Source organism: Heloderma suspectum, chromosome 1 (genome assembly GCF_057233095.1).
Source record: "Heloderma suspectum isolate Gila_16-S chromosome 1, 16-S_ref, whole genome shotgun sequence".
In the NCBI taxonomy this organism is placed as follows: domain Eukaryota; kingdom Metazoa; phylum Chordata; class Lepidosauria; order Squamata; family Helodermatidae; genus Heloderma; species Heloderma suspectum.
Genome location: NC_139458.1, coordinates 15,676,623 through 15,697,669, shown reverse-complemented (window position 1 = coordinate 15,697,669; position 21,047 = coordinate 15,676,623). Strand labels below are relative to the sequence as shown.

The following is a 21,047-nucleotide window of genomic DNA, read 5'->3' as shown; positions in this document are numbered from 1 at the left end:
CTCTCTAACCCCGTCTCTCTTTGCAACAATGCTCTCCAGGCCAAACGAGTCTGTTCTTTTAAAGTGATCCATTCTAATTTCTTCCCATTAGACTTTCCATACAATTTATTAAGGCCACAAACACATTTCTATCCAGTCGCAAAATGCAGAGAACTTCACCACAAGTCCTCAATCTTGCCTAAAACTGTTAGCACAAAAAGGAAAAGATCAGACTTAAAAGCACATCAAGTGGCCAAACGGGTTCCTAACAGCCATTCACAACTGGGGAAGTGTAAAAAGAAAAAGCACCACCCCATCCATTAGGATTTCTTCTGTGGTATTATTCTTTACAAAGGAGAGAAGAATTGTTTGGTTCTCTTCCACTGATATTGGGAAGGGACTATTAGCACCAGGTGGATTTAATAGCTGCTTCCTGTCTGACAAAATTATCCTGGTTTTTCTTTGTTGGCAAGAGGCACGGAATTGTGTCGTTCAAAGCCTCTTCCATATTAGAAGACAGCAAAAGCATTTCCATGGCTTTGCTAGTGGAGAGGAATCTGCTGCCGCCTTCTATTTAAGACACTGCGAGAAGAGTCTGAAATACTTTCCCTGTGGTATACAGCGTTGCTCATGTAAGTTAATGCAAAGCAAGGCTATGCTTGCCCTGATTCTTGAACTGCTCCCACCTCCCCTTTTTTCTGCCCCAAGGCCAGGAAACTAGGGATGTCTTTGGGGAATCCGGCCTTTTTTGAGCTCGCCACATTTCAGCAGAGCCCCTGTCTCAGTTTGCATTTGCGAGCCGAGCCATGGGATTTTTCCCCCAAATCCACAAATTCAGCCACCATTTCTGCAAATAATGCAATTTGTGGCTGCAATTTCATAGATCATAGAATAGTAGGGTTGGAAGGGGCCTACAAGACCCTTGAGTCCAACCCTCTGCTCAATGCAAGAATTTAAGTCAGAGCATCCCTGACAGATGGCTGTCCAGCCTCATCTTGAATGCCTCCGGTGTGGGAGAGCCCTCCTGACACCTCCCTAGGTCATTGGTTCCATTGTCGTATTGCTCTAACAGTCAGGAAGTTTCTCCTGATATTCAGCCGGAATCTGGCTTCCTGTAACTTGAGCCCATTATTCCATGTCCTGCATTCTGGGATGATCGAGAAGAGATCCTGGCCTTCCTCTCTGTGACAATCTTTCAAGGACTTGAAGAGCGCTATCCTATCTTCCCTCAGTCTTCACTTCTCAAGGCTAAACATGCCCAGTTCTTTCAGTCTCTCTTCATAGGGCTTTGTTTCCAGTCCCCTGATCATCTTCGTTGCCCTCCTCTGAACCCTCTCCAGCTTGTCTGCATCTTTCTTAAAGTGCGGTGCCCAGAACTGGACACAGTACTCGAGATGAGGCCTAATCAGTGCTGAGTAGAGGGGAACTAGTAATTCCCGGGATTTGGAAGCTACGCTTCTATTAATGCAGCTCAAAATAGCATTTGCCTTTTTTGCAGCCACATCACATCACTGGCTCATATTCAGCTTGTGATCTACAATAATTCCAATTTACGCAAGTTTCTATTTACATTTTTGTTTTAAACCTGGAAAATCCATGAGCTCACCCAAACTGATGTGGACTGAGTCAGGCCGGCTCCTGGGGAAATGAGCTGAAGTCTGGGGGGCTGAGCTGATGACAGCTCAGTGGGCTCCACCATGGATTCCTCTGACATCTCTACAGGAAACATGTAGAGGTGGAGGTGGAGGTGGGTGCTCCATGAACTGGGTACAGCAGCTTTTCCCGCTGTGGGCTGGGACTAGGACCACAAGCCTCCAAATCCCCAGTGCAAAACTACATGTGCCGTTTCTGCCAGAACTCAAGGCTTCCTGTGGCCCTCTCCTTGGTGGGAATGCCATGTGCAATGTCTGTTTCCCACTGAGGATTCTGGGACTTGTAGTCCCAGTCTCTCATGGGAAAAGACACTCTACCAGCTTCGAAGATTTGCCATTGCCACTTTACCCTCCTTTGCCTGTTAGTTGTTCTTGGGTTTGGTCCAGGGGAGGAGGGCCTCGCAGGGGTCTGAGCAGAGCAGCCAACGGTGCCCACAACTGCTCTAAGTCAAGGTACAGAGTACCCAAGGCTGCTCAAGCTATTTTGGCACCTGAGGGAGAAATCCCATGAGCGCCTCTCCTGCCCCTACCTAAAATACAAATACAATAATAATGAATTAAAGGTGCAATCCTATGGATGTTTAGACAGAAAAAAGTACTACAGCTGGCGTGGCTAGCTGGGTCATGCTGGGAGTTGTGGGACTTTTTTCTGGATCCTGCCTTAAGTAACTAAAACTTTGCTGCCCTTTCATAACAACTCAGACCAGCTGCCCAAGGCAGCCGCCTAAATCTGCTTAATGGTAGGGGCAGGAAGACATGAACAGATTTAGTTTACCCTGCAACAGCCACTTTTAAAATATTATACATCGTACATCGTTCAGGATCCACATGGCAACTTAACATTGGTATAAAACTGATAAAATCTCAATGAAACAGGCAATACATTTCTGAGGTCACTGGCAGTAAGGAAACAGGAGTAAACAGGCGAATAGCTAATTATCTATAAACCTAAATGGCCTCTGAAACATCAATAAGAAAGTCTTGAGCTGCATTAGAGGAATGAGGCCTTGTATTGTATCTTACAGTATGATGCAGAAGTTGCTTGGAAGACCTAAAGGAGGGGTGCACAATCTTTTTGGCCCCAAAAGATGCACGTGATGCTGACTCGTGGGTCATGGGCCACAGACGTGCATGCCCACCCATGTACACGCGCACCCCTGTCCCAGTGATCCTGATACAGATCACTCTTTTCTTGCTGCTGGCGGCTGTGGGAAAATCTGCATGAGCATCTCCTATCAGTCTCACCACCAGCAGCAACATCAGTAGCTCTCAGACGGTGGTCACAGCAGCTGAGGCAGATCAACGGCAGTGTGGGGGGTGGGGGGTGACTGGCGGCAGCGACAGCAGCAGGTTATGGGAGCTACAGATAAGACTTTGGTGGTTGCGTGCGGCCTGCAGATTGTGCACACCTGAGCTAAAGGATACGCTTCTTCAATCTGGCTTGAAATTAACCTATTCAGGGGTGGGGAACTCGTGGCCCTCCACATGTTGCTGGACTACAAGTCTCATCATTCCTGACCATTGGCCATGCTGGCTGGCTGATGGGAGTTGAAGTCCAACAACATCTGGAGGGACACAGGTTTCCCACCCCTGATTTAACGACCACAATCCTAAACACAGGGAGACTTAATTCCAACTAAGGTTGTCCTGCACATCTCTTAACCATGGCAAAGAGTGGCTATAGGAGTTTAATGCTGCTCTATTATTTGAGGGTTTAGAATTTGGACTAAATTTCTACACATTTTAGGAGTTGCTTTTAGATGGTGTAAGCCAGGGGTCTCCAGCCCTTTTGGACCCATGGGCACATTTGGGAATTTGAGAAACTGCTGTGGGATTCCACATGGAGGATGTGGCTAGTCACATAGTGGCTGCTGTGGTGGCCTGACCAGTCAAAAGAAGTGGTGTTGGGGGAGAGAAAGAGCAAGGCTAGAGGCTGGGAGGGAGGGGGAAATAGCAAGGCAAAAGGGTAGAGGAGAGAAAAAGAGCAAGGCTAGAGGACGGGAGGGAGGGGAAACAGTAACGCAAAGGGGCAGAGAAAGAGCAAGGCTAAAGCTAGAAGGGGGAGAAACAGTGAGCTAAAAAGTGTAGAGAAACAGCGAGGCTAGAGGCTGGGAGGAGGGGGAAATAGCAAGGCAAAAGGGTAGAGGGGAGAAAAGGAGCAAGGCTAGAGGATGGGAGGGAGGGGGAAATAGCAAGGCAAAGGGTAGAGGGGAGAAAAGGAGCAAGGCTAGAGGATGGGCGGGAGGGGAAACAGTAAGGCAAAGGGGCAGAGAAACAGCAAGGCTAGAGGCTAGAAGGGGGAGAAACAGTGAGCTAAAGAAGTGTGGAGAAACAGCGAGGCTAGAGGCTGGGATGAGGGGGAAATAGCAAGGCAAAGGGGTAGAGGGGAGAAAAAAGGCAAAGCTAGAGGATGGGAGGGAGGGGAAACAGTAAGGCAAAGGGGCAGAGAAAGAGCAAGGCTAGAGGCTAGAAGGGGGAGAAACAGTGAGCTAAAGAAGTGTGGAGAAACAGCAAGGCTAGAGGCTGGGAGAAAGGGGAAATAGCAAGGCAAAAGGGTAGAGGGGGGAAAAAGGGCAAGGCTAGAGGATGGGAGGGAGGGGAAACAGTAAGGCAAAGGGGCAGAGAAAGAGCAAGGCTAGAGGCTAGAAGGGGGAGAAACAGTGAGCTAAAGAAATGTGGAGAAACAGCAAGGCTAGAGGCTGGGAGGAGGGGGAAATAGCAAAGCAAAGGGGTAGAGGGGAGAGAAAGCACAAGGCTGGAGGCTACAAAGGGAGAGAAAGACCACCCTAACATTTTACAAATTTTGTAATTAATTTTTTTTTTCAAAGAGGGAGGGAGTGGACAGCTTTGTGGGCGCTGTTGGAGGTCCCTGCAGCCGCCACATTGGGGACCCCTGGTGTAAGCTGCCTTGAGGTTGTAGAGAAAAACTATTTTAAACGAATAAGTAAATAGAGGGTGGCCGGGATTTAAGCCAGGCCTTCTTGTTCTCTGTCCCCCTTCTAGGCAACCACAACTTGGAATGCTGTCAACCTACTTTCACATCCTGTGCTTTCTGCTTAAGGAAGTCCACTGTACAGCCTGCAGGTGTATTGGGCAGCTGGAGGGAATTGCATTGTTCTTCATGCTTGTCTAGCTTTGCTGTCACCTCAGCATGTAAACCAGCATATGACTCCCAAAGGTGTAAAAGAGTCTGGGTTTTCTGTAGCTGATCTTCAATTTCTTTAGTTACCAATGTCCACCTATCAAAAGCCAAAATAAAATGCAACATTATTAGCAAGCACTACAATCAGCTTTAATTTTTCTTTAGGATCATTAAAAAAAATGTACTGGCTGATATACTAAATTAAACAACTGAGCGACTTTCACATTGGACTGTGAAAATGTCATACATTCCAGGGTCACAATTAATTTACATATATTTCAAGGGGCTATCCTATGCATCTCTACTCAGAATAAAGCCGCTGAGTTCAATGGGGCTTACGCCCAGGAAAGTGTGTGCAGAACTGCAACCTCAGATGCACAAAATCATAAAGCGAAAATGAGTCATCTCTGCAAACTCTTGATCACAAGATGCAATATCATGTAGGGCGCAGAGCATGCCTGGAAGGACCTCAAAGAAGGCAGCTTCAAATAGCTTCCTCAGGCAACTTGCTCCAGCGTTGGAAGACTCCAAGGGGGTCTTCCACGTATCAGGTTCCCTGGTGATGGTAGTATCAAACTTTGAAGTGGAACGGGAAGTACATATTATGCCATCAAGGTGGCTTGGAGAGTAAAACACTTGGATCTAGTTGCCAGAGTCCCCAATCTGAGATTCTCGGGGCGAAGCTACACGCTCTAGAGTAAGCAGTTGTTTAACGTAATGTCCAAAACTAGAATTCCGTCTTTCCCCCAACAAGTCAGAGTTGGAAGCCAGAGTTGAACCCGGAGCAACTGAGCCAAATGGACAAGTACGCTGGCTCATTCACGACAAGCTGGTTTTTTAAAATGCATGCATGCATGCATGCATTAATTAATTAATTAATTACATTTCTACACTGCCCCAAAGCCAATGCTCTGTCACTGCATGTGAACCAAGCCAGGGCATGCGCTGCTTCTACAGCAGGCCCATTGCCCGAATTATGCACATCTGGACACACCCACTAAGTGAATTAACAATGGAGGAAAGGGGAGGCCCAACTGTGAACTTTGTCATTCAGGGTTTAGGCCCAGCATGCTTAAGGAGAGGGCCCAAAGCTCAATGGTACAGTCCATGGTTTGCATACAGAAGGTCGCAGGATCAATCGCTGGCAGCTCCAGTTGAAGGAGCTCAGACAGCAAGCAGGGAAGAAAACCTTGGACACACACCGCCAATCAGTGTAGACAATTCTAAGCTAGATGGATTGATGCTGTAACTCAACATAAGGAAGCTTTGTATTACCCCAGAGTGTTGCATGATGCGAAAACAACCAAGAGTCTTGAAACAATTTCCAGAGGGGGAGCTGGGTTGCTTTGCTGCAGCAAAAGCAACAAAGAGCCTTGAGGCTCCTTAAAGACTAACAAGCGGTATTATGGCATAAGGCTTCATGAACTGGAGCCCGCCCCATCAAATGCACGGGTGTAACGGGGGAAAAACAGTATTTTTATGTATCTGTCACATCTATAGCCTGTCTTTTCCTCCAAGGAGCCCAAGGTTAGAGTGAAAAGGCAACGGAGTGCAAAAGTACAGACTCTGACAATCCAATCAAAGCTGGAATGTATGCAATATGAACCCTTCACTTGATGAAGGGGGGGCTCCAGTCCATGAAAGCTCATGGGGGTCATCAGGACAGATAAAAGGAAGTCCTTCTTCACACTGCACATAGTTAAACTGTGGAATTCACTACCATAAGATGCACTGACGACCACCAATTTCGATGGCTTTAAAAGGGGGTTAGACAAATTCCTGGAGGAGAAGGCTATCAATGGCTATGTGCTACCTCCAGTCCCAGAGGCAGTGAGCCTATATACACCAGTTGCTGGGGAACATGGGCGGGAGGGTGCTGTTGCGCTCATGTCCTGCTTGTGGTTTCTTGGTTGACAGCTGGTTGGCCACTGTGTGAACACGAATGCTGGACTAGGTGGACCCTTGGTCTGATCCAGCAGGGCTCTGCTTATGTTCTTATCGCCAGAGTAAGATTTGATAGGGCTGCTTCCAATGGATCTCCTGCTGACGGAACGGCATCCATCAGCAGGATGGATCTGCCATCCCCCTGCGGCCCCAATCCACAGGCCCTAAATCCGCTCCAAAGGGCTGGGGGATCCTCTGGAGGAGAATTGCAGGGTACATGGGGCTGCAGAGGGGAGGAAAGGAAGGGAAAGTTCCGTTACGCAAGTCTGCTGGCACAATGCTTGATGTAAGCATTAGTCTTTAAGGTGCCACAAGACACTTGGTCGTTCTTGCTGCAATGGACTAACGTGGCTACCGCTTTGGAAATTGTTCCATGGTGGCTGATGCATGATGGGAGCCACTTGGACTAGCAGCAGTAATCACCTTAAAGGTGTGTGGAATCAAGAAGCTGATCCCAGGGAATAAGGATGACATAGGTAGGACTGTTCTACAGCATTGTATCCGCAAGCAACAACTTGTTGGGGTGAGACATCTAAGTGGTTAAAAAAGAAAAACAGATTGTACCTTGTGCGTGCCTCCTTGTGTTTCTTTTCAATAATCTCGGAAAACGAAGAATTGCACAGCTTCTTCAGGTTACCAGCAGCAGCTTGGAGGTGAGCCCAGATTTCTTCATTGCTCTCTGCTTTATCTTGAAGAGACTGTGGAGACAAATGCCACACAGTTACGCATGTCAAGACATTTGAGGAGGTGGCTACCGATACGCTAACCTGTACCTGTCCTTTCAAGGCAGCACATTTTTAAATCTAAGCAGGTGTTAGCTTGCCATTGGCAAGCACCTGTGAAAATTAACCATTGTTGCCAACCTGCCACTGGCAAGTACATTTTTTAAGCCTGGAGAAAGGCGAGGGACCTCCCAGACCTTGCACCAGTTTTGGAAAGCTCAGAAAATAGCAAGACTGACATCCCTGCCTTCCTCCGGGCTTAGGAGGACAGGGGAATCTCATCCACTTTGCGCTGAGCCTCAGGAAATAGCATACTGCCCACGTTTATATCTCCCCATGTGATGATCACATATGCATACATGCTGGTATATGTTTGTATGCAGAGAAATGGGTGCAATTGTTTGCAGTGTTCCTTAGTCTGCCTGTACATAGACCAGAGACTACAGTATTAATTTGCATGTACTTTACAATATGCGGTGGGTTCTTTTTACTTATTTGGGAGAGGAGTTCAATCACAGGGCTGCAATGGGGCAACCCAACAAATTCCTGATTGCAAGACACAGTATACTGTATGCACACCATCTGGGCTTATCTACCCGCCTTGGTTTTGGGCTGGCTGCAACATAATGCCAAATCATAGTTTGGTACTATGTGAATAAGCCTTAAAGGATGCTTAGCAGTCCCTCCTCTCCTACCTTGCACATTGCAATTCCCACCCTCGTTCCTGGTTTCAGGCAAACCATAGTTTGCCAGTTCATCTCAACCAGCAACCCATGGTTTATGCTTTCCCTTTAAATCAGGATCAGAAACCAGGATTTGATTCTAGGGAAAGGAGAACCAGGGATGCTTGAACTCGCTGAAATTCTCCACAATTTATGTCAAAGCCCAGTTCGCCTCACTCCCATTCTCATTCTCCTATTTTTTCAGGTTGTTCGAATAGGAAAAGTAGGCTTTTTTAAAGAAGTGTGCACTTTCCCCCCATTGACCAAAGTGTGAAAATGCCATTTTTTAAGTGTACACTTTTTAAAATGCACTTTAAAGTGTGCATTTTTAAAGTGTGCATTTTTAAAGGGTGCATTTCTTGTGCATTTTTAAAAATGCACATCTTTAAAAAGTGAACATCTTGCGAGTGCAAGTTTGGGAATTTGTGAACGTTTTTGGAGAATGTGTGCTCCCATTTGCAAAGGGGGCATTTTTGAGCGATTTGTGAACTGAAACGAAATTCTTGTACATCCCTATTTGATTATGGTTTCCAATCCTGGTTTGCAGGGGTGGTGTAACCCATACTTTGCTATTTCATCTGAACTGGCAAGCTATCATTTGCCTTTGGCAGGAAGGGAGTAAGGGAGCAAATTACTGGGTGGGCCCAAGAGTCCACCAGGGCTCATTCATAAAGCACCATGCAAATGGTTTGGCATTTGGGAAGCACCATTTTGGAACCCTGAAATTTTTCACATCAGCCTTTGCTGAACCATACCTGGAGATTCTCCACCTGGTTTTTCAGCATCTTGGGTGTAATCATGGAGGGCTTGCTATGCTCCATGCAATACGAAGCATGTGCAAGCATCAGCCTGACTTCATCCCAAGCCGCATCATAAATCCTCCACCTCTCTAAAGCAGACTCTGTCGAGGTCTTCAGCTGTGCAACCTGAAAACACACAGCCCGCGCTCAGATGCAGAACCGCCACTACTCCTTCACAAAACACATTTACAAGATTACTTAGCAGGACACTTGGAAACTGTCTAAGGGACCCCCACAGTTAAAAACTAAAGGACCCCCACTGTTATAATTTTTATTTCTGTACTTCTTTCCTAAATCACGCCGGACAAAAAAAGTCTAGAGGTATTTAGCAAATTAATATATAACTCATATCAGAAGTAATGGGACATGCTTTGAACCAGATGTTAAAGGAAAAAACATCCACCCACATTGGTGTATGAGAATGAAGTATAAGAATTATTTTCATTATCAACTTAATTGGAGGCCAAGGCCCAGCCGTGCTGGCAGAGCTCATTCCAAGATGCCTGGTTAGAGGAAGACAACAGGAATAACTGCACTGGTTTTACTGTCTTGCTGCTGACATCCCAGCAGGAAAACTCACAGATTCAGAGGCTCCCGAAGGGCTTCAAATTGCAAAAGGAACAGACAGCTCAGCTGCAAGCTCTTGTTCCATGGAAGCTTAAAATCACTGTAAATTGTTTTGGATTTCTGTTGATGTTTCAGATATTCAACATGGCCTGGCTATAGCAAAGCAGACTCCATAGAACCATGACAGTGTAATACATGGGACTACTGGTTGAACCTTCAGGGGGAATCTTGGGTTCAAGTCTCACCTCTGCCATGGAACCCCTGGGGAGGGAAAATAGCTCAGCGGTGGAGCCCAGGTTTTGCATGCAGAAGGCCCAAAGTTTAATCAGTGGCATCTCCAGCTGAAAGGATCAGGTAGGTAGCAGGTGATGGACAAGACCTTTGCCTGTGACCCTGGAGAGCGACTGCCAGTCAGAGTAGGCAACACTGGCTAGATGGGCAATTTGGGCAGTATCCAAATGCGTCTTTCTGCTAGCGCAAATGATGCTGCGCTAGCGGAAACTAGGTTCTGAGCTATGTTGCGCAACCGGTTGTGCAATTGTAATGCACAAGCGCTTGCTCAATGGAAAGATTTGCCAGAGCTCCACAAGTGCTATTTGAGTTTGCGGAATGACATTGTTGGCTACCGCCCAGAGTCTGACCTGGAATAAGGCAGCTCTCAATGTTTCCAGGCTTCCTATGTTCCACTGCATGGCCTTGGACAGTTCAGCCACCGCTTGACCTCTGTTTCCCATCTACAGAGCGGCAAAAGCAGGCCCAACTCTTACTGAGATGACAAAGTAGCTGCTGGAAAAACACTCCCCTGTGTTTCTATCCCAGGCCACCTCAATGACACGTGAAGCTCTGAATCACGTGGTGTCTTCATAAATGCTCATAAAAACTGTAAAGTAGTTCTCCTTGGTAACATGACGATTGAGCCACAGTTAATGGTCTCACAGGGAGGTTGCAGGAATAAACATCATTAAAATTGTACGGTAGTTGGCAAATTTAATAGGTAAATGTATAACAGGGGCCAAGAGATCATGCTTCTGCCAGTTTATAAAACCAGGCATGGTGTGGTGAAGGTGGATGGAGAGACGTTTCTCCTTCTCTCAGGGTGAAATCCTATGCAACTTTAGACAGAAAAAAGTCTAGGATTGGAACCCTAGCATGGGGTGTAGGAAGGCTTTAACCCTTTGACCCCTGGTATGGGCCTGATCCAGACTGGGCCATGTGCACCTGCAATTTGCAATGCCAAAAATGGGATCCATTGACATGACTTTTTTTGGGGGGCCATGCAAATTGCAGATGCAGAGGGGTTGATCCAGACTGGGACCACAGTGGGAAGCGAAGAATTAAAGCCACCATTACTCCTCCCCCCTACACACACACACACACACACACACACACACATCCTAATCTGCATCAGTTCCCCCATACTTACTTTTATGTAAGAAGAAAAAGAGATGTAGCTGCTAGCTACATCTTTAAAATAATGTGTAGTTTGACCCTTAGACTGTATTAAGAAACTTTAGGATGGTATGCTACAGGTATCATTGGCCAAAGTCCATATATTCATTTGTTTTCAGTCATGCAGTGGTACCTGGTGAAACAGGTTTTGTTATGGTGGTTATGGTAGTGCTTCAAAACCTGTAACTCTGGTTTGTCTACAGACCATCATGGGACAGATAAATCTATCATGACACCTTCAAGGATGTCACCCACCCCTAAAAAAAAAGATGGCCTCTGCACCAGTGGAGGCTGGTGGCTCTAATGTCAGTGGGGCAGTAAATCTGCTCCATGTGGAACCAGTCGGAACTCTAAAGGAGTTATCCAAGGTATAAAGCTCCTTTAGAGTTCTGACTGGTTCTGAATGAAACCCGGAGTGGATTCACCACCCACTGACATCAGAGCCACCAGCCTCCACTGCTCTGCACAGCTCTAGTTTCAAATCCTAGCATGGAAAGAATTCACTGGGTGACCTTTCGCCAATCTCTAACTCTTACACATAGCCAAAAATCAAGGCAGTGACCTGGTTGACAACGCTGGTCCTCATTTCATTCAAGTCGTTGATTCTTGATACAGTCTCTTGAGGAGCCTCAGCACAGTAATCTAAAGTGGTGTAATTCTGTTTCAGCTGATCCATCTCCTTAGATTTAAATGAAAGCTGGTTTTCTAGTGCCTGGAAAAGAAGAATGCGGGGGGCAGGGATGAGAATTCTTGGTGCATAATTGAAATCACATTCAGTTTCAGCATCCAACCCCCAGAGCTACTGCTGAAAAATCAATGCTAGGCAATCTGTTTAACTGTAAAGAATAGAAGTGGGGTGTGTGGGTGTGTGTTTTAAACCCATACAAATAACAAAATTATGGAGAAATCACAAATATGGGAAAACGTGTTTTGGTTTTGGAATATAATTTGAGACTGTGGACTCAATATAAGCATAGACAGTGTGGTGTAATGTTCAGAGTTTTGGACTAGGAGTGGAGAGACCCAGGGTCAAATATGTTAGATATGCATAAATCTCTTCAAAGGTGAAAAAAAAATTATGCAAAATAAACTATGCTCCTTCCTTGTTCTCCTCGACCTCTCAGCAGCTTTTGATACCATTGACCACTGTATCCTCCTGGACTGCCTGGAGGGGTTGGGCACTGGAGACCCACCATATTACGGCGGTTCTGGTCCTTTGTCTCTGGCAGGTACCAGAGGATAGCACTGGGAGAGGAAGTTTCGGACCCGTGGCCGCTCACTTGCGGGGTGCCACAGGGTTCCATCCTCTCCCCGATGCTATTTAACATCTATGTGAAGCCACTGGGGGCTATCATCAGGAGGTTTCGGGTGCGGTGTCATCAATATGCGGATGACACACAGCTCTACCTCTCAGTCAAATCTTCACCAGGGTTGGCTGCAGAATTCCTGTCCAAATGTCTGGAGAAGGTGAGTGGTTGGATGTGGAGGAATAAGCTGAAGCTGAACCCTGACAAGACAGAGGTACTTTTGGTGGGAGACAAGAGGAGGTTGGGGGATGCTGACCTGGTGTTGAATGGGGTACGGCTACCCTTGAAAGACCAGGTCCGCAGGCCTGGGGTCATTTTAGACACCCAGCTGTCCATGGAGGCTCAGGTGTCAGCTGTGAGCTGGACAGCGTTGTACCAACTCCATCTGATACAGTGGCTGCGCTCCTACCTTCTTAACCATCTGCTCCCATCAGTAGTACATGCCCTGGTCTCCTCTTGTCTAGACTACTGTAATGTGCTCTACGTGGGGTTACCCTTGAAGATGGTTTGGAAGCTGCAGCTGGTGCAGAATACGGCGGCTCGCCTGATTAAAAGCAGCCGCTGGCGTGATCACATCACTCTGGTGCTGAAGGAGTTGCACTGGTTACCAGTTGTTTTCCGGGCCAAATTCAAGGTGTTAGTTTTGACCTTTAAAACCTTATGCGGTTCCGGCCCAGCCTATCTCAAGGAGCACCTCCAGCAACACCAGACAGGCCACTCAACAAGATCAGCCTCAGATGGCTTTCTCTCTGTCCCAGGCTGGTGAGATGAGGGAGAGAGCCTTCTCTGTAGTGGCCCCCACTCTGTGGAACTCCCTCCCTAGGGAACTCCGCCATGCCCCCTCTTTAATGAGCTTCCGCCACGCATTGAAAACTTGGTTATTCAGGCAGGCATTTGGGGTGGGTTAGGGTACTTTTAGACGATGTTTTAATGTGTAATTTTACTGTTTTAAATTGCACTGTTGTATGTCGCCCAGAGTGGCCGGGTGACCGGCCAGATGGGCGATTAAGAAATCTAATAAATAAATAAACAAAATAAACTATACTCCCCTAAAGTATCCTTTCATAAAATGGATTTTATGTATCCTTTTTTGTGTGCACTCATTAGTACAGTAGGCTGCTGAGGTTGTGCCGCAAAGGCCCAAGGGATACATGCCAGGTGTGGGCAGGAGGACTACGGGGGAAACAAGCTATGGCAAGCTGCAGCGCACCGGACTGTCTGTCAGGAGTAACATGAGTTAGTGAACAACCAACCAATCCACCGTGGCTTATTGTGACATGCAAACCGGCCCCATATCTTAGCCTAACCTACTTTACCCTAACCTGTTCTGATGATAAAAGGGCTGGGGAAGAGAAACATATATGCCACCTCGAGATCCTTGGAAGAAAGTTGAATTTTAAATGAAAAAAAGAAAGAAAATCGTCAGGGTCCAGCACCAGAAACTCATCTAAGTGTTTGGAAAGCTCTGGAGAACTTCTCGGATTGTGATACGATATATGTGGAGTCAAAGTCAGAGCAGATGTGTACAGTTTTATTGGCAAACTTGCATTTGGTTAGGGGGTGGCATTTGTATGGTTCTTTGCTCCCCCCTCTAATAAAAAGCAGCAGCAGCATTAATTATGCAAATTAAGCACACATTCCAAACATGCTTAATTTGAATAATTGATACAGGCCACAGTCTTCCAAATTTCTCTGTGTAAAATGTGGTACACTTTGGATAATAATTTATTTTACAGCACAGTTCATACACATGCATGATAAAAAAAATTAAACACAAAAAATCAGTCTCCCCCCCCCCCTCATTCTTTTAAAAAGTTTTCTTCTATGATCTTGAAAAAATCTTCCTGGCTTTATTTAACTTTTCTCTTCCCCTTCCTCTCTCCCCTAGTGAGTGTACCTGCTTACTAAGAGAGTTTCAATCTGTCCTTTATTTATTGACAAAGCTTCTTAACTAAGAGAGTTGGAATGAATCCCTCAGTCCCCTGGCTAGAAAAAATGAAGACGCCCCGGGGCTTAGTCAAACACTGCAAAACTACCCACTACTTTCTTACTTCTGCAACAGAAGAGAGAGGGGGTAACCATGGCAATTTAATAAACCAAATACTGCACCTAGGAAGAAGGAGGCAAGGAAGTCATAGCAAATGTGGTTTGCCATTATTATTTTGAGAAGAAGCGTTAACCTGGTGGATCAGTTCAAAGTGCCCTCCTTCTACACTTTAGCCTTTTGTGGAACAATCCTCCAGGTCCCAATTCAAACGCAATACCATGATATGCAATCTACACAGAGATGGGGGGGGGGGTATGTGAGGAGACAGAGAAAGGTCCTGCTTTAGAGGGGATATATTTTACTTTGAGAGTCAGTGTGGTTAGAGTGACGATGCTGTGAAGTCCCTTCTGCCAGCCTGACTGGGACCAACTGCCATTTACCTCCTCCCAGAACTGCCTCCATCAGCAGCCATTCCATTCAGTCAGTATAACAATTACGTAGCTGTATGTAGGAAATACGGGCCTGGTCTGAAGGCACAGGAGGCAGCCGCCTAAGCAGGTCTGGGTCTGGCCAGTACTTGGAGGGGAGACCACCTGGGAACCACATGTAGCCACTTTGAGTTCCATGATGGAAGAAAGGTGGGACAGAAATGTAAAAAAGAAAAGAAATGGTGGCTGAGTTTGCTTGTTTTCCTCTTCCCTCCCACTCCCTTTTTCCTTTTGTGTCATGTCTGTTAGCTTGTAAGCCTATGTGGAAGGGCTGTGTTCTTTCTGACTTTCTTTACAGTGACTAAAAAAAGGTAGGAAGATGTTGATCAACAGCAACAACAACAACAGGTTAGACTAGGAAGAGGGAGATCTGGATATGCATCGCCACTCCGCCATGAAACTCACTGGCTGAGCTTGGGCCGGTCAATATCTCAGCCTAACCTACCTCACAGGGTTGTTGTGATGATAAAATGGGCAGGGGGAAAACCACATAAGAACATAAGAAGAACCATAAGAAGAACCATGCTGGACCAGACCAAGGGTCCAACTAGTCCAGCATTCTGTTCACACAGTGGCCAACCAGCTGTTGACCAGGAACCCACAAGCAGGACACGAGTGCAACAGCACCCTCCCACCCATGTTCCCCTGCAACTGGTGTACATAGGCTCACTGCCTCTGACACTGGAGGTAGCACATAGTCATTAAAATTAGTATTTTAAAACCTGTATTTCTTACATACACTGCCCTGAGCTCCATGGAAGAAAGGAGGGATTAAAAACGTCATACGTAAAAAACACAATTAATCTGCAATTTAAAATATGGACAAATAATGACTGCTTACATTGCAGTCTCCTGCTGTGTCTTGTGCAAGAATGGAACTTAACGGCTTCTCCACTAGTTTGAGCCTTCTGCTTTGAGCTTCCAGCCACTTGCCCAAGGACTGGGCTCGGCTTTCATTTTCAGCCACCGACTCCAAAACGCACTCCAACTCTTTTTTCTGAGGTGTGGAAATGTCATTGTTATTGGAATCATATCGGACAGAAAGGCGCTTTGAAACATACTGTTCAGGGTGAAGTCCATGAAAGAAGGCCGTCTCCATCCACCCCCACTACCGCATCCCATTATTTTACAACACGCACGGGGATCATTCCTCACGTTTTAAGTTATTGTTGCAGCAGAGAATTTGGAATCCAGTACGACACAAGAAATCCTAAGGGCATATCCAGATAGCAACTTCCCACGCTTCCCAGCGGAGATGCACGTACCAAAGTGAGAGTGCGGAAAGCCAGCAAATTAGGAAGCTTCAAAATGCAGGTTTCGCAGTTGTGCCGTCACCACACTGATTCCTACCAGTTGACAATGCTCCAAGTACCACTCACATCAAGCTTCTCCAACCTGATGCCCTCCAGATGTATTGGACTACAACTCCCAGAACCCTCCAGCCAGCAAAGGTTGGGGAAGGCTGACATAAGGTGCGTGCTGGTGGTGAGACAGGAACAAACCAAGAATGGTGTTGAGTTGCTGAAGTGGTGGGATATGGCGGCTGGAGGAGCTTCGGATGCACATCTGCTGCCTCTCCCGTTGAAATCAGTGTCTCAGTGAGTCCTGATCTGCTTTTTAAACCTGGTTTCTAGCTCTCATGGTTACACAGTTCAAACAAAAAGGGCTGCAAATTGTTGGTTGAGACTGGAGTTGGCATTAGCACAGGGGAAGGGAACCTCTTTCAATCCGAGGGCCAAACTTCATTTCAGAGAAGCTCTCGGGGGCTGCATTCCAGTGGTGGGTGGGGTCAAAGGAAAAGGGGGCGGAGCCAAAGGCAAAGGGGGCAGGGCCCAAAATGCTAGCATATTTTAGCTTCACTCTCTTCCTGCCAATAACCAAGCCTTAGGAGAGGCATTTCAACCTTTTAGAATGGGAGAAAAAAACTGCACAAAAACGGGAAAACCACCAAGCCGTTCGTGGTTGGGGGGAAAGGGGTGGGGCCAGGAGAAGGAGGCAAGGCCATCTGGAGAGGGCTGGATTTCGCCCCTGGCCCTGAGTTTTCCCACCCATGCATTAGGGCTCGCAGATGGAACCAGAGGGAAGTCAAGCAAAGATTGAGTGCAGGGGGCAGGGGATCAAGCAAAGATTGAGTGCAGGGGCAGGGAAGGTGCATTATGCCAGGGAAATTGGAAATTTGGGTGGCGGCACCTTGCGTGAGCAGATCCACCCAATTTGAACTCATACCCCTTCCCACTGCAACCCTAGTGCACCATCCTACACTATTCTGGAGGGTCCTCTGACCCTCAGGAGCAGTATTTCTGGAGACGGAAGAGGGGAGGAAGGGGCGGGAAAGCCTTGTTGAACAAGCAGACTTCCACTAGTGCAACTCTGGATGAAAACCAAAGGGACACAAATCCATAGGGCTGGATCCAGAGCGCACCTTCCGCAAATGGAAACATTCCTTTTGTGCACGGAAGGGGCCTAGATCCAGCAGAGGCTTCCTGCTGGAGGACAGGAGGGAGGCAATTTTTACCAGTTTCCCCATCAGCCCTCTCACCCCTGCCTGTGCCACCTCTCATGCTGCTCTCAAGCCCCCCAGCTTTCTGGATCAGATTTTGAGGGGGCTGCAGGGGAAGGAGTGATTGGTGAAAGTTGCCTTCCCGTGCAAGCAGAACTCCGCAGAGCACAAGTATGGATCCAAGCTGTACTCTGGACAACAGAACTGTAAAGGTGATCAAACCTTTCCGTTCAGAGCCCCCTGCAACCGGTGCCACTTCAGATTCATTTCCCCGAGAAGCTCTGCGAATGCCATCCTCTCGTAACGCTTGCTTTCAACATCGCACGTCACCGTCTGTAGCAGCGACTGGTTGACATAATCAACTATCCACTGTTTGAAGTTCATTTCCATCAGGTATTCCTGGAAAAATAAATACAGCCCATTTAAAAGAAAAGAAAAGCCATCTTCCATGCAGAAAACACCATTAACTGATTTACCACTTATTTACCTGGCAATCAGAAAAGCATTAATGGAAGAACTATGATCTCTGTGACTGTTTGGCCAGGGCCTGGGCTAATAGTTATAGAACGTGGGCTCAGAGTTAATGCATTTGCAAGCGCATAAAGGCACCTTAATGAGAACGTTTTCCCCTGACTTTTACATATTAACGCTAAGCTCTTTTATTATTAGCTTAGCTATTATTAGCTTTATTATTATTATTATTTAGGACTACTCTGCTGAGCCGCTGTTGCTACCAAGTGTATCCACAGCTGGTGGACGTTAGAAAAGCCTTGTATGGAGTCTGTGAAGTACGTGGGAAGAACTAATGTGTAAGCATTTGTGGACAAAAAGTGGGAGTAGCAGATGGAAGGGCTCCCGTTCAGTGGCGGAGCCTGTGCTTTGCATGCCAAAGGTCCCAGGTTCAGTCCCTGGCATCTCCATGTAGGGCTGGGGAAAAATCCTGCCTGAAACCCTGGAGAGTCACTGCCAGTCAGTGTGGCCAGCAGTGAGCTGGATGGACTAACCATCTGAATCAGTATAAGGCAGCTTCCTGTGTTCCTAAGGATGCAGTTGAGAGCTGGTGCGACTACATTTATGAAGAATTGCACCAGTGGAGGCTGGTGGCCCCAATGCAGAAGCACCTTGCATAGCTCCTTTAGAGTTCTGACTGAAACCCGGAGCGGATTCACTGCTCCACTGACATTGGGGCCACCAGCCTCCACTGAACTGCACAATCCCACGATGGCACTGTGATGCAGTTTGTACAGGCCTCCATCAGCCCTAGAGCTGCAGAGCAGAAGGGCGGCACACTCTGGCCTCTGCCATCTGCCAGGGGAGCAATAGCACCTGGGAGGTTGCGTCTTCTGCCCCCGAGGAAGATCATGGTCAGCCTGACCCTATCCATCGGCCGGACAAGGAGCAGCTGCAGGGAGCTTGCTTCCCTCCCCACTGCCACAAAGAACACTTATGAGACCTCAGTAACTGAGAACTAGTGCCTGCATTTGCGTTTTTCCTCCTCCCACCCAAACCCTTTTCCTCTTGTGCCGTGCTGTTTAGTTTGTAAGCTGCGGCCACTCTTGGGAGTCTTTTTCAGGGAAAAAATGCTTTAAATGATAATTTTAAAAAAGCACGAGCCACCCGCCGCCACTGTCTTGTGGATGATTCTCAGAAATGAAAGTAGGTAAGAGAGGTACCTGGTGCCCCAAAATAAGCCTGGAATGGAACCCCACATGGACAGTCCACACAGCTTCTGGCACATACCTACAACCGACCTCATACCTGAAAGCAGTTGACTGGCAGGCAGCTCCCTGCTACTTGCTGCCTAGGGGGACAGGTGGGATAATGCAAAAGGGGAGAAGAGGAAGATGCCACAGAGAGAACAACAGTGACCACCCCAAGTGGGACACATGTGTACATTGGCCCTTATTTGTGATGTAAGGCACCATTTCCCGCAGGCATACAGCAAAATATGCCTGGGGGAATTTGGGGTGACTGAAACAAGCCACATCAGGCAGATGTTCCTTCATCATGATTCCTTATTCAGAATCTCGCATTCTTGCCTGCCAAAGTGGTAGTGAATCAGTTTCTAAAAGTCTTGTTCTTCTGGTGTTCTGCTCACCTTGTACTTTTTAAGGAGGCCTTTCACTTGGCTTGCAGGACTCTGCAAATTAACAGCAGCCTCATTTCTTCTTTGCTGGTCAACACAGTTCATCCAGGCAGTTAATTCTGTGATGGCCTCATGAGATGGCAGCTTTGCCATCAGAAGCTGGTAAGGAAGTATGAAATTATTCTATCTGCGCTTTTTAAAAAAACAGGTTATAAACAATTGTATTCTTAAGCTGCAGAATGCCCTCTGGAAAACCTCAGACAAAACCAAACAAGTTTGTTTGAGATAGCAAGGTCTACTTACAAAAGGAAGGGTTGGAGAGAGAAGAAAGCACAGGCATACACATACACGCATTTGCGAACGTAAAGAGGGAGGGGAACTGAGGCCTACTTCTCAGAAGCAGCAGATGAGGACATAAACCTGCTTCTTGATTGTACTGTTCCAAGCTGCAGGTGGGGACTCACACGACTGAATGCTTCTCCATACAGGTAGGTAGGTAGGTAGGTAAATAAATTCCCTGTTTGGAGAAATCTAGCATTTCAGGGAGAAGGATTATAGCCCAGCCTTCTCTCTAAAGCTTATTTTCTGTGGGTGTGTATGTGTGTGTCTTTATTGTACAAGGTGGAGGACTAGCATTTACTGAACCAGAACAGTGTGAGAGTTAAATGTTTATCTGAACCACCTAAAATGTCCTGTTCAGACACAACCTCAGTGAAAAACTGAGACTGTATGGATTATAAGGCTCCTGCAATCATCCCTATGACATGCAAGGAAGTCAAAAAAGGATGTCACCATGGGTACTTCGTATGTGGAAACTCAGGGAAGATGTACGCTGGGAAAACACGGTGCCATGAAGCCAATGTTAAATTAACCGGCAAAAATGTGCCCATGTAGACAAACTTAAATACAGCTATATGAGCTATATCTTCGGGCATATCGAGGTATTAAATAAACAAACAACCCAACAGCGAACGTACATCAATTTGACTTTAGTGGATTCTCCCAAAGGATCCTGGGAACTGTAATTTGGTGAGGATGCTGAGAATTCTATTCTCAGTCCTTCACCACCACCCCTACCCGCCTTGCAGAACCAGAGTCCGCAGGTTCCCCTGTGGGAAAGGAATAACTTTGAAACCAGTTCTGTGAAATCAGTTCCTGTTGCAGATTGCATTTACTTGTTCATCGCTTTTCTGCTGTGTGGAGAAGCCCTCTTTCTGACTGTGGTGTAGACACAGCCTTTCAGATGGCCTAGCCCTGTTCTAAGGGAATGATCTCTAATGCTTGCAAATGTAGAAAGAGGCACAAACTTTACAAATGTACGAGTTGGTACAGGGGCAGGGAGGAAGAAGCATGTTTAACTTCTGGGACAAGGTTACTACTGCAAGTCAAAGCTGAAGGACAGATATTAGGCCATAGGATATGTTGTTTTCCGGGAAACGACCTCGGAGACAGAGCTCCGAGGTTGGTTCCCAGAGAACCAACCTCCCCCCACTTCCACGCTGCCTCCAAGGCAGCGAGGAACAGCCCCGTCCTCCGTGCTTGCAAGAGGAGCGTGGAGCGGCCGGAAAGGGGCGTGGCTGGGGGCGTTCTGGGCTGAGGAGGGCGGAACTGCCTGTACGATGCATCCAACGTGTCGTACAGCAGCCTCCTTCCCTGCTCTGCCCTCCTGCAGCTAGATAGCTGCAATCGGTTGACTAGCCAA

General features: G+C 47.0%; 1 protein-coding gene across 1 annotated transcript in view; it reads right to left on the bottom strand.

The window, feature by feature from the left end:
* The window catches only part of SYNE2 (spectrin repeat containing nuclear envelope protein 2), a 333,613-nt gene that overhangs the window by 65,198 nt on the left and 247,368 nt on the right, over window positions 1-21,047 (bottom strand). The window contains exons 81-87 of the mRNA XM_084836884.1: window positions 19,358-19,504; window positions 17,482-17,658; window positions 15,601-15,756; window positions 11,540-11,689; window positions 8,917-9,087; window positions 7,282-7,415; window positions 4,666-4,870 (exon numbers count right to left, since the gene is read on the bottom strand). Coding sequence (XP_084693010.1) covers window positions 4,666-4,870; window positions 7,282-7,415; window positions 8,917-9,087; window positions 11,540-11,689; window positions 15,601-15,756; window positions 17,482-17,658; window positions 19,358-19,504 — 1,140 coding nt within the window. The remainder of the gene's footprint in view (window positions 1-4,665; window positions 4,871-7,281; window positions 7,416-8,916; window positions 9,088-11,539; window positions 11,690-15,600; window positions 15,757-17,481; window positions 17,659-19,357; window positions 19,505-21,047) is intronic.